At 43.0% G+C, this 12,972-nt stretch overlaps 3 protein-coding genes across 3 annotated transcripts; all 3 read left to right on the top strand.

Annotated features, from left to right (window-relative positions):
- The first annotated feature begins 3,757 nt into the window (after positions 1–3,757).
- Positions 3,758–5,323, top strand: LOC109142835 (uncharacterized). Its single transcript, XM_027290465.1, has 3 exons — positions 3,758–4,116; positions 4,205–4,372; positions 4,457–5,323. The coding sequence occupies exons 1-3, from the start codon at positions 3,843–3,845 to the stop codon at positions 4,669–4,671; spliced, it is 657 nt and encodes a 218-aa protein (XP_027146266.1). The 5' UTR covers positions 3,758–3,842; the 3' UTR covers positions 4,672–5,323.
- Positions 5,324–6,428: 1,105 nt separating this feature from the next.
- LOC113747991 (GTPase IMAP family member 4-like) lies at positions 6,429–9,320 on the top strand. Its single transcript, XM_027290230.1, has 3 exons — positions 6,429–6,444; positions 7,941–8,676; positions 9,293–9,320. The coding sequence occupies exons 1-3, from the start codon at positions 6,429–6,431 to the stop codon at positions 9,318–9,320; spliced, it is 780 nt and encodes a 259-aa protein (XP_027146031.1).
- Positions 9,321–10,047: 727 nt separating this feature from the next.
- Positions 10,048–12,713, top strand: LOC113744029 (GTPase IMAP family member 7-like). Its single transcript, XM_027290229.1, has 4 exons — positions 10,048–10,249; positions 10,913–11,689; positions 11,778–11,945; positions 12,030–12,713. Exons 1-4 carry the CDS (start codon positions 10,048–10,050, stop codon positions 12,242–12,244), a joined length of 1,362 nt encoding a protein of 453 aa, XP_027146030.1. The 3' UTR covers positions 12,245–12,713.
- Positions 12,714–12,972: the final 259 nt, after the last annotated feature.

Below are 12,972 nucleotides of genomic sequence, written 5' to 3'. Positions count from 1 at the left end.
ATATACACATTTATCTGGGCCTGTTAGCATTATTAAAAAGACCATAGAGCGGCAGTATATAGTGTTTCTGAGTTTTTGTCCCAGTCACAATATGTTATTTTATTTTATTCTCCAAACCGTTTAGTTACCCGCAGGAATGATCCACAACTGACCCCCAGGTTAAAAACCACTGGCATGAACTGGGTTGTTTTTAATATATCCCATAATTTGATCATAATGTTGTTCAGTTAATAATCACCATCCTTAATTCACCCTAAAACAAGTCAGACAGCTAAAACACACCACAAAAGAACATCTTAAGAGATAGTATGCTTATAGCGTTGCTCTGCTTATCATATACCATCCGCAAATCAAAGAGCCAGAAGTATTTAGTACTCTCATCTCTTCATCAAAGGCACTAACAACCGGGAGGTGATGAGTCATTCTCAGCTGATTGATTATTCCTTTTTCCTTGTGGCTTCTTTAATGTCTCGAAATGATTTGTTTTTTCGTTCGGGGTCATTCTAAAATGTTTCTCTTGACTCTCAGACTCTGAACGGGATTAATAATAGTCAAAAAAACCTGCCATAACATCTCAGAGAAGACACACAAGCGCGAGTTTACAAGGGTATTCTTCATCTGTCATCATCTGAAGGCAGAGAGTCCCGCTGTGATCAACCCTGTCATTCTAGTTTTGGGATTTTCTCATCTCAACTGACTACGTTGTCCTTCCTCAGTATAAACAAGTCTGTTAACTTCCTTTTGTAAAAGTTTCTCTGCCTACATCATTGACCACCCAGCCAAGAAGCTGTTCCACAGCTTTGGTTGGTTGTTGACATTTTGGCACAACTCATTCTCACATCTGAGACTGTCGTGTGTTCCTTTTTTTTATTCGAGGACGAAGAAGCACCACTCTGTCAGAGAGCAGACTCATCCTGATGGTGGGATATGGTCTGGTAAGAGCTCCTCTGGCAACACCACCTGGGAAAGGACAGGTTCGAGTGTGGCCGAACCAGAACAGCTCAGTGTGAAGTGAGACATGAAGAGGTCCAGGGTAGGAACCTCATCGTGGTCGATGCTCCAGGATGGAGCAGCTCGCTGTCCCTCACTGAGATCCCAGAAGGGGACAAGCAAAGATTAACTCAACGTGTCCAAATGTCCACCCGGACCAGACGTTTTCCTCCTTGTCATCCCCATAGACTGTGCTTTCTCTGTGGAGCAGAAGGGACCGTGGAGGAGCACATGAAGTGCTGGGGGAGCGGGTTTGGCGGTACAACCATGGTGCTGTTCACCTGTGGGATTTCCTGGGGGAGAAGACGATAGAGCAGCACATTGAGAGGAGGGAGATTCGCTCAAGTGGTTAATAGAAAGATGCAGGAACAGGTAAACGTGTTCAATAACAAGAAGAAGACTGACTCATCTCAGGTGACAGAGCTGCTGGAGAAGATAGATGAGATGGTGTGGCACAACAACGGCACTCACTACGAGGTAGATGAACAAACGTTGAACATCATCAGAGAGAAGCAAGAAAAAGTGGCTGAGAGGGCAAACGACAGAAGAGGAGGGCCGAGGAGGAAAGACAACAAAGGAAAACACTCATTCCAGGTGAATGTGACAGAAGGTGCACTCAAACAAACGCAGTACATATATTATGTATCATAGTTTACAGATTTAAAGAAATAGTTTGACATTTTGGCAAATACCTCTCATGTCTTACATTAAACATGTATAACACAGTACAACAGACTGAAACAGCTGGCAAAACTAACGGGCGACAAAAACCTGCCTATCAACACCTCTAAAGCTGACCTATTTAACACCACTTTGCATGACCAGTGACTTCCTGGTGATAGGCCTCGACGATGTCTGCAAACGAGCACGCCAAGAAGCAGTCAGACACTAAACCGCCATGAACAAAACAAACATGACGTGTTTTTATGGATTAACCAAACAGGACATAACATGTGGATGAGTGAGCTGTAGAGGTGTTTACAGGTGGATTTTGTTATCTTGGACAGACCCAAGTATCTTGGGTTTCCTTTTTTCAGGCTGCTGGTCCCAGCTACATATTTATTGCACCCAAGTAGCATCATCTTGGGCATCAGCCAAAAGTGATATACACAAGACTAAACGTTGAAGTGAACATGCAGGAAGAAAAATTGACAGTATATTAAAAAGTGTTACTATCTGTAAATCTTAATTTGAACATTCTACTTCAGCATCACTCCGCATCGCCAGACCTGCATCGCATAGCCAACACAGCTTAGCTTGGTTACAGTTACAGTTACAGTTAGCTGCCACCTGCATCTCGGGTAGAAACCTCGTAACTAGGAAGGACTCAAGGACAAGCTGAAAAGGACACAAATCCTCAGATAACATGTCAGGCTCAAGTGCTTAAGTTCTTGTATAACTTGCTGCTTGACTAACCGAGCTTTTTTTGTCCAACAGAAGAGATGAAAACCATCCCAAAAGTCCAGATGGTTCTCTTGGGAAGCCGAAACGTTGGGAAAACCTCAGTCGGAAACACCATCTTGGGACAAAGATACAGAAGATGGGAAAAGAACGGCACAATCGGTGGCCCGGAAGGGTTTCGTGGGTAAAACGGAAATAACTCTTGTTGCACACCAGGCTGGTGGAAAGGCTTCTCTTGTCTGACACACCTGAAGCAATCAAGGAGGAAGTAATGTGCAGCATGTTTCTATGCCCCCCTGGACCTCATGTTTTCCTGCTGGTGGTAGACGCAGATGCATCCTTCAATGCCAAACACTTAGAAGCAGTGACAACAACACTGGAGCTTCTTGGAGAAGAGTGTGGAGACACACCATTGTAGTTTTCACCAGGGGAGACTGGCTGGGAAAAAAACACAGAGAGCAGTACATCGAAGGGGAAGGAGAGGCCATGCAGTGTCTCATTGAACAATGTGGAAACCGATATCACGTCATGGATAACAAGACCAGACGATGGTACTCAAATCGCGAGCTGCTGAGAAAATCACTGAGACTGTGGCTGCAAATGGGTTCAACCATTTTGTCCCTGATAAGAAGGTACATCTGAGCATTGAAGAGAAAAGACTAAGAGTGGAAGACGGAGCAAGACTGAGGCAAAGTCAAGTCAAGGCCAAAAGAAAATCTCTTAAAGGTACGGTCAGTCATTTAGTATTAGTAGTACTCAGCATTACATCTGAAAAAATCTGAGACCAATGTCAGTGTAAACATCTTAGCATGCTGACAGTAGCATTTAGCTCAATGCACTGCTGTGCCAAGTAGCATGGCTGTTAGTCTGTTAGTCTGGAGCGCCAACTTTGATTGACATCAGCCTCAAAAAGCCTTGAATATCTGCACGGTTTTTCACCCTCTACTGTTTTCTTCTCAGGATCCAAAAACAAACTGCGTGAGCTGCGGATAGTGCTGCTTGGTATGAAGACATCTGGAAAGAGTGCAACAGGAAATAACCTCCTGCGTAAAGGAGCATTCACCTCTGGCCAAACTAACTACTGTCAAGTGGAGGAGGAGGAAGTTGCTGACAGACTGATCACAGTGATCGACACCCCAGGCTGGTCCAAGTCCAGCGATGCATTAAAAGAGATGGACAAGAGAGATTGTTCGAGGTCTGTCTGTGAGCCCATTAGGGGTCCATGCCGTACTGCTGGTGTCCGTCGGATCTGACGTTCAAGAAGCTAACAGGTTGCCCTGGAAGAAACACATGAACCTCTTCGATGCCAGCATCTGGAAACATACCATGGTTTTTGTTCACATACGGAGACAACTATCTATAAATCCATAGAGGAGCACATTGAGAGGGAGCATCGAGCTCTACGCTGGTTGGTCGACAAGTGTGAGAACAAATACCACGTTGTGAACAACATGAAGAAATCTGACATGAGTCAGGTTACCGAGCTGTTTGAGAAATTAGAGGAAATGGTGGCCGTGAACAACGGTCGGCTCTACTGCCCTGACATGAATGACGTCCATCACAGAATTGAGGGGAAGTTCAGAAGGAGGCAGCTCAAAAATGTGCAGAGGGAGGAGGAATACAGGAGGAGAGAGCTGGAGCTGATGATCAACTTCAAGAAAACACTCCTTGAGCTGCAAGCTGACAACAAGGAAAGTGTGACAAGCACTAAATCCAAATCACTGAGTGAGTATTATGCCGTGACAGGGATGATCCATTTGTTTGTTTCCATCATCTTATGAATATCCTGTTGTTCTAATCTCTTTTTCTAAAGATCAGCTAGCTGGAGACATGGCCAAATTCAAAGTCAAGACTTTTGGTCAGAGGAAGAAGGAGGAAAACACAGACGCAAAAATCAATCATGAAATTGAAAAGCTGGATAAGGAAATAATGAGATCCACAGAGCTTCTTCAGAGGAGCATGGATATCTTCAAGCCAGACTGTGAGTAAAAAATGGTTTTAAGATTTCTCACATTCACAGCGAGCACTGTGCACAAAGTCAAACTGTGTTTTGTTGAATTTACAGTGAAGGGCGAGAGTCAACGATCATCCATCGCTGAGTCTTCTCAAGAGGGGAAAATGCCAACCGGCCAGTTTGATAATGTTCTGCAATGGCTGTCCACGCTTCAGATCAGCAAAAACGCTGAGGACGAGTTGACGCTCAACTTCTCCCAGACGTCAGGATACAGATCTGTGCTTCCACAAGACGAGTTTTACGCTGAAGCTGATATTCCAGAATGAATCGCCCAATGTAACCAATGTTGTTATTGAAGTTTAATCACTGCATCACGATGGTTGATTCAATTCTTTGGCAATTTGGTGGGTTATAGCTAGAAATGCATTAACAAAATCTCAATATAGACTCCTTTTAAGTTTAAAAAGAGATCTCATCAAGCTCTAAATTATTAGCTCTCAACATTTGTGTCTCTTTTTTTTTTTAAATCCCAGACAGAGAAATCATTGAGGTCTTTATATAAAATTTCATCTGGCCTCCAAATACATGTCAAGAAAATAGCTGCAGAAAACTCAGTTGCCTGCTCTGCCACTACTTTGGTCATTATTTACACCACGAACCAAAAGGTGGCACTGCAGTGCAGTAAAATCTATTCAAAGTTGCACTCAACAGAGGGCAGAACACACAGATCTCTCGAGTCTGCTATAAATAAATTGTGCACACCAAAATGTGTGCCCTTTCAGTTATATTATTACACCTGTGTTTTAAATTAATAATGTGTGATGTGCTTCCCTGCGTGTCAGTAATTACCCCCCCCAACATATTGTTGCAGCTGAAAAAGTTTTGGGGTTTTTTCATAACATGTCTGCTTTAAAAGGTACACTATCTAAGATATTTACTGTATTAAATCATTAAATGCATATGCTGTGTCATTAGAGATTAAGGAAACAGGAAACAACTCTATTAAAATACAAGCTTCCTGATAAATCACTATAGTTAGTATGTTTCTTATTTTGAAATTTAGCTGGCCATCTGTTTGGGTTTTGTTCTGTGTGTTTTGATCCAGCTTGATAACTACACGGCTCATGCCGAATCTCCAGGTTGCCAGGTATGAAACACTGTAAAAGTTATGGACCTTACTCAGCCCTCACTGCGGCACACAGAGGTTGTTTTTCAGGACAAAGTTCACTGTAGTGTCGGTAAGGAGGACTCACTAATGGTGACCTTTCCACATATAAATTTGGCAATTATTACTCTTCAAGTTTCCAAAGACAATATCTACAACACCACTGTGGGAAGTTATAAAGCCACTGAGTTCAAGTATTGAAATCATGTCATGTAATCATCATCAGTAAACAGCAGGACCTACTCAGCTCTTACTGTCCGAGAAGGAGGCTGCTCTCCCAGAGGAAGTGAGCTGTAGAGTGACTTTTAGATCTCCCGCTCTGTCTGTGTGTGTTTCCCTCTCTCAAACAAACTGATACAAACCCAATTAAATTAAATTATTCTTTAGCAGCACAGACTGAAGCCAGGCTCAGATGTAGCAGCTTGTTTTGCCCCCACGGAGGTTCAGTGTCTTGTTAAACACACACTAGAGACCATGGTTACAAGCACAGTTACATTGTAAAGGAATGTTGTGTTGTGTTGACACATGAGCTTGAACTCCGCTGCAAAGAAATACAAGAGCAAATGTTACTTTGATTGCATCTCTTTTGGGCACATGATGCAAATATGACCTTGTCACACATACCTGTAGTCCAAAATAGTCCACTGAAATAGTCTGCATACTCTTTCCTGCTAGGTGTTTTCATGATCAAACATGCCCTGTGGGGTGGCACATGACTATGAACCAGTCAGACCGGTTACATTGTGAGACTTCCTTAAAAAGAGCTCTTCTCTTGTAGTTGCAGTACATTCAGTCACTGCTATGTGGACTGGCTGTAAAATCTGCCTGAGGATAGACTTCTTCCCACTGACCTCTGCAGAGCCCTCGGGGATGATCAGTTAGCAGTAACTCGGCCATTAAAAGAGACGACCAGTAAAGATGGAAAACACTCTTGGTGAGTTAATCAAACAGCTTTTTTTTGTTGTTGAAGAAAAACAGGTAACTGCATAGTTTAACCTACTGCAAGATACTGTACAATCACCTGAAGCTTGAGTACTTGTAATGATGAAGTTGTATAAATTAAAAGATTTCCAAATGTATTTTCTCTATTCAGATAATGTATTATTATACTTATACTGCTTTGAAGTGAAATCAGCTCGTTCTAACGATCTTGGGCATTCCCAAATGTTGGCACCTGTTGCTATTGACTTACAAGAAAAGAACAAACTATTTGAAGCCTGCATACTGATGCCACACCAAACCAGTTAGACCAGATTCTTCACCAGTACACACACACAATGCAGAGCTGTTTCCCAGCAGCTCTCTCCACTGTTTACCCTCTGCAGACAGATACTGGATCATATGACAGACATTTTGAGTTGTTTGTAGTATGTGATGACGCTGTAGTGTGGATCAGTCATGTTTGCCTGAAACTGTTCAGAGAACGTGATATTGACACATGAAACCTACCAAACTCACACAGGAGGACAGAACGAGTTATTCAGTTTTGGCTATGGCCTAAAACAACAATAACAGATATTAGATTCTCATATTACACAGTTATCTGGGCCTGTTAGCATGTATTAAAAGACCATAGAGCTGCAGTATATAGTGTTTCTGAGTTTTTGTCCCCAACCACAATATGTTATTTTTATTTTATTCTCCACAACCGTTTAGTTACCTGCAGGAATGATCTCACAACCTAACCCCCAGGTTAAAAACCACTGGCAGGTGAACTGGGTGTTTTTAATATATCTCCATATATTTGATCATAATGTTGCTCAGTTAATAATCACCATCCTTAAATCACCCTAAAACAAGTCAGACAGCTAAAAGCCACCACAAAAGAACATCTTAAGATATGAAGTATTTGCTTATAGCGTTGCTCTGCATTACATCATATATCATCCTCAAATCAAAGAGCCAGAAGTATTTTAGCACTCTCATCCTCTTCATCAAAGGCACGTGACAACCGGGAGGTGATGAGTCATTCTCAGCTGATTTGATTTATCCTTTTTCCTTGTGGCTTCTTTTAATGTCTCGAAATGATTTGTTTTTTCGTTCGGGGTCATTCTAAAAATGTTTCTCTTGACTCTCAGACTCTGAACGGGATTAAAATAGTCAAAAAAAACTCTGCCATAACATCTCAGAGAGACAACACAAGCGCGAGTTTACAAGGGTATTCTTCATCTGTCAGTCATCTGAAGCAGCAGAGTCCCGCTGTGATCACCCTGTCATTCTAGTTTTGGCGATTTTCTCATCTCAACTAACTACGTTGTCTTCCTCAGTATTCAGTACTTCCTTTTGTAAAAGTTTCTCTGCCTCTTTGATAACAAAATGCCTTATCATCAGTTGCCAAAGAAGCTGTTCCACAGCTTTGGTTGGCTGTTGACATTTTGGCACAACTCATTCTTCACATCTGAGACTGTCGTGTTTTCCTTTTTCTTCCAGAAGACGAAGACAGCACCACTCTGTCAGAGAGCAGACTCATCCTGATTGGTGGGAGATGGTCTGGTAAGAGCTCCTCTGGCAACACCATCCTGGGAAAGGACAGGTTCGAGTGTGGCCGAACCAGAACAGCTCAGTGTGAAGTGAGACATGAAGAGGTCCAGGGTAGGAACCTCATCGTGGTCGATGCTCCAGGATGGAGCAGCTCGCTGTCCCTCACTGAGATCCCAGAAGGGGACAAGCAAAGATTTAAACTCAACGTGTCCAAATGTCCACCCGGACCAGACACTTTCCTCCTTGTCATCCCCATAGACTGTGCTTTCTCTGTGGAGCAGAAGAGGACAGTGGAGGAGCACATGAAGCTGCTGGGGGAGCGGGTTTGGCGGTACACCATGGTGCTGTTCACCTGTGGGGATTTCCTCGGGGAGAAGACGATAGAGCAGCACATTGAGAGTGAGGGAGATTCGCTCAAGTGGTTAATAGAAAGATGCAGGAACAGGTACCACGTGTTCAATAACAAGAAGAAGACTGACTCATCTCAGGTGACAGAGCTGCTGGAGAAGATAGATGAGATGGTGTGGCACAACAACGGCACTCACTACGAGGTAGATGAACAAACGTTGAACATCATCAGAGAGAAGCAAGAAAAAGTGGCTGAGAGGGCAAACGACAGAAGGAGGAGGGCCGAGGAGGAAAGACAACAAAGGAAAACACTCATTCCAGGTGAATGTGACAGAAGGTGCACTCAAACAAATGCCAGTATTATATATTATTGTATTTTTTGTACATTTTGCCAAATACCTGTATTAATATCACTCTCATGTCTTTACAGTAAACATGTTTAAACAGTAAACATGCAATAAACAAGCTTAGCTTGGCACAAAGACTGAAAACAAGGGCGACAAAAACCTGCCTATCAACACCTCTAAAGCTGGCCTATTTACACCACTTTGCATGATCAGTGACTTCCTCGTGATGAGTCCCGACTGATTGTCTGCAAACTGATCCCAGCCAAGAACCAGTCAGACACGTAAACCGCCATGAACAAGAACAAACATGACATGTTTTTTATGGATTAACCAAACAGGACATAACATGTTGATTAGTGAGCTGTAGAGGTGTTTACAGGTGGATTTTGTTATCTTTGGACAGACCCAAGTTATCTTGGGTTTCCTTGTTTTCAGGCTGCTGATCCCAGCTACATATTTATTGCACCCAAGTGAGGTTGGGCATCAGCCAAAAGTGATATACACAAGACTAAACGTTGAAGTGAACATTGAATGCAGGAAGAAAAATTACAGTGATATTTAGAAAATTGTCACTATCTGTAAATCTTAATTTGAACCATTGACTAGCTTCCAATGCCAGACCAACATCGCATAGCCAACCACAGCTTAGCTTTGGTTACAGTTACAGTTACAGTTACAGTTAGCTAGTTGGCTGCCACCTTGCATCACTCTTGGCTAGTAGAAACCAATCGTTGGTTAACTATGGAAGGACTCAAGGACAAGCTGAAAAGTGACACAAATCCTCAGATAACATGTCAGGCTCAAGTGCTTAAATTCTTGTATTGCTGTAAGCTGCTTGACTAACCAAGCTTTGTTTGTCCAACAGAAGAGATGAAAACCATCCCAAAAGTCCAGATGGTTCTCTTGGGAAGCCGAAACGTTGGGAAAACCTCAGTCGGAAACACCATCTTGGGAATCAAAGATACAGAAGATGGGAAAAGAACGGCACAATCGGTGGCCCGGAAGGGTTTCGTGGGTAAAACTGAAATAACTCTTGTTGACACGCCAGGCTGGTGGAAAGGCTTCGCTGTGTCTGACACACCTGAAGCAATCAAGGAGGAAGTAATGTGCAGCATGTTTCTGTGCCCCCCTGGGCCTCACGTTTTCCTGCTGGTGGTAGACGCAGATGCATCCTTCAATGCCAAACACTTAGAAGCAGTGACAACACACATGGAGCTTCTTGGAGAAGGAGTGTGGAGACACACCATTGTAGTTTTCACCAGGGGAGACTGGCTGGGAACAAACACCATAGAGCAGTACATCGAAGGGGAAGGAGAGCCATGCAGTGTCTCATTGAACAATGTGGAAACCGATATCACGTCATGGATAACAAGAACGCAGACGATGGTACTCAAATCGCAGAGCTGCTGGAGAAAATCACTGAGACTGTGGCTGCAAATGGGTTCAACCATTTTGTCCCTGATAAGAAGATACATCTGAGCATTGAAGAGAAAAGACTAAGAGTGGAAGACGGAGCAAGACTGAGGCAAAGTCAAGTCAAGGCCAGAAGAAACTCCCTTAAAGGTACGGTCAGTTATCGAGCATTACTAAGTAAATGAGTCTGGCATTGGCAAAGAATTTCAACACTCTGGGAGTGAATCGATACCAGAAGTGGACAAAATTTACAGAAATACAAACAAAAGCTCTGCAGTATTTACTGGTGAATCTTAAAATCAGTTTATGTTGGGACTGGCTGAGTCAGGCTTTTATGTTAGGATATATATATATATATTATGCTATACACCATGATAGCACATGTCTCTGTGGATGGCAATGTCCATCTGTGGACCAGTCAGTCCACCACTTTCATCCAGACGGAAATATCTCAACAAATACCTGCCTCAAAGATCAAATATTGCTGCTAGTAACTACTAGTATTACTTCTTTTGCAGCAATAGTCAACGTAGTTGTGATCTGATCTGTTTTCCTATCTGATAATTTTTTGTGCCTGTGTTACTGGCAGAGCCTCCCTTTCCGCCTCAAGACTCAAATTCATGTGTACTCATGCACAAGTGATTAAGTTTAGTACTATCCGACAAGATAATTTTGTTTGCTTCCTTCTTTAGGCTTCTTTATTAAAACAATGTGATAAGATATAAGCCACAGCTGAGTTCTGTACACGTCCAAACAAATCAACCTGACTTGAATATCTGCACGGTTTTTCACCCTCTACTGTTTTCTTCTCAGGATCCAAAAACAAACTGCGTGAGCTGAGGATAGTGCTGCTTGGTATGAAGACATCTGGAAAGAGTGCAACAGGAAATAACCTCCTGCGTAAAGGAGCATTCGCCACCTGCCAAAATAACTGCTGTCAAGTGGAGGAGGAGGAAGTTGCTGACAGACTGATCACAGTGATCGACACCCCAGGCTGGTCCAAGTCCAGCGAATGCATTAAAGAGATGGACAAAGAGATTGTTCGAGGTCTGTCTGTGAGCCCATTAGGGGTTCATGCCGTACTGCTGGTTGTCCCGTCGGATCTGACGTTCAGAGAAGCTCAACAGGTTGCCCTGGAAGAACACATGAACCTCTTCGATGCCAGCATCTGGAAACATACCATGGTTTTGTTCACGTACGGAGACAAACTAGCAGATAAATCCATAGAGGAGCACATTGAGAGGGAGCATCGAGCTCTACGCTGGTTGGTCGACAAGTGTGAGAACAAATACCACGTTGTGAACAACATGAAGAAATCTGACATGAGTCAGGTTACCGAGCTGTTTGAGAAGATAGAGGAAATGGTGGCCGGGAACAACGGTCGGCTCTACTGCCCTGACATGAATGACGTCCATCACAGAATCGAGGAGAAGTTCAGAAGGAGGCAGCTCAAAAATGTGCTGAAGCAGCGGCTGGAGGAGGAATACAGGAGGAGAGAGCTGGAGCTGATGATCAACTTCAAGGAAACACTCCTTGAGCTGCAAGCTGACAACAAGGAAAGTGTGACAAGCACTAAATCCAAATCACTGAGTGAGTATTATGCCCTGACAGGGATGATCCATTTGTTTGTTTCCATCATCTTATGAATATTCTGTTGTTTTAATCTCTTTTTCTAAAGATCAACTAGTTGGAGACATGGCCAAACTCAAAGTCAAGGCTTTTGGTCAGAGGAAGAAGGAGGAAAACACAGACGCAAAAATCAATCATGAAATTGAAAAGCTGGATAAGGAAATAATGAGATCGACAGAGCTTCTTCGGAACAGCAAGGAATTCTTGATGCCAGACTGTGAGTAAAAAATGGTTTTAAGATTTCTCACGTTCACAGCAAGCACTGTGCACAAAGTCAAACTGTGTTTTGTTGAATTTACAGTGAAGGGCGAGAGTCGACGATCATCCATCGCTGAGTCTTATCAAGAGGGGAAAATGCCAACCGGCCAATTTGATAATGTTCTGCAATGGCTGTCCACGCTTCAGATCAGCAAAAACGCAGAGGACGAGTTGACGCTCAACTTCTCCCAGACGTCAGGATACAGATCTGTGCTTCCACAAGACGAGTTTTACGCTGAAGCTGATATTCCAGAATGAATCGTCCAATGTAACCAATGTTGTTATTGAAGTTTAACCACTGCATCACGATGGTTGATTCAGTTCTGTGGTAATCTGGTGGGTTATTGTTAGAAGTCTTCTTGTGTGGGAGTCCTGGGAGGAGAAAGCTAGATGCATCAGTCCATGTACCAAGGCCGGTCATCTAGAAAACAGAGGGCCGCTGGTGACCCAGTCCAGTTGTCCTTGAGCAAGATCCTAACCCCAAATTGCTCCAGATGGTATTTCTGTAATGCAATTTTGTTTTGGTTGCTTGAGAAAGTAATTCAAGGTGAAGGGAAGGCACCCTGGTTAATCTCCCTGGGTTTATATTCATGGGAAAGTTGCAGAATTTTGTATCTAAGGTTGTCACAATACCAAAATTTTAAACGATTCTAATATTAAAAAAATTACACTCCATACCACCCTGTGATGAGCTGGCGACTTGTCCAGGGTGTACCCCACCTCTCGCCTATTGTCAGCTGGGATAAGCTCCAGCCCCACTGTGACCCTAAAGAGAATACACGGTTACAGATAATGGATGGATGGATGGATACTCCATACCTCTTTCCATAACAAGGCAAACAAGTCGAAAGATCATTTTTTTCCTTGTTTGAAAACAACCACTTGCACACAATAGAGGAGACTTAATGTAGCCGATCAGAAGCAATGTGGTACTGAAATACGTCGACATTATCAGCTTGTAATATAAAAGCTGTGTCCATGTTTTC

The sequence above is a fragment of the Larimichthys crocea genome, chromosome XVII (assembly GCF_000972845.2).
Source record: "Larimichthys crocea isolate SSNF chromosome XVII, L_crocea_2.0, whole genome shotgun sequence".
In the NCBI taxonomy this organism is placed as follows: Eukaryota; Metazoa; Chordata; class Actinopteri; family Sciaenidae; genus Larimichthys; species Larimichthys crocea.
The sequence above is the reverse complement of the archived record's forward strand: the minus strand, read 5'-3'. Positions and strand labels throughout refer to the sequence as shown.

Coding starts and splice junctions, on each gene's coding strand:
- LOC113747991 (XM_027290230.1), top strand. Junction 8,677..9,292: donor CCAGGTGAATGTGACAGAAG/GTGCACTCAAAC, acceptor ACCATTGACTAG/CTTCCAATGCCAGACCAACA.
- LOC109142835 (XM_027290465.1), top strand. CDS start 3,843: ATGAAGAAATCTGACATGAGTCAGGTTACCGAGCTGTTTGAGAAATTA. Junction 4,117..4,204: donor CACTAAATCCAAATCACTGA/GTGAGTATTATG, acceptor CTTTTTCTAAAG/ATCAGCTAGCTGGAGACATG. Junction 4,373..4,456: donor GGATATCTTCAAGCCAGACT/GTGAGTAAAAAA, acceptor TTGAATTTACAG/TGAAGGGCGAGAGTCAACGA.
- LOC113744029 (XM_027290229.1), top strand. CDS start 10,048: ATGGATAACAAGAACGCAGACGATGGTACTCAAATCGCAGAGCTGCTG. Junction 11,690..11,777: donor CACTAAATCCAAATCACTGA/GTGAGTATTATG, acceptor CTTTTTCTAAAG/ATCAACTAGTTGGAGACATG. Junction 11,946..12,029: donor GGAATTCTTGATGCCAGACT/GTGAGTAAAAAA, acceptor TTGAATTTACAG/TGAAGGGCGAGAGTCGACGA.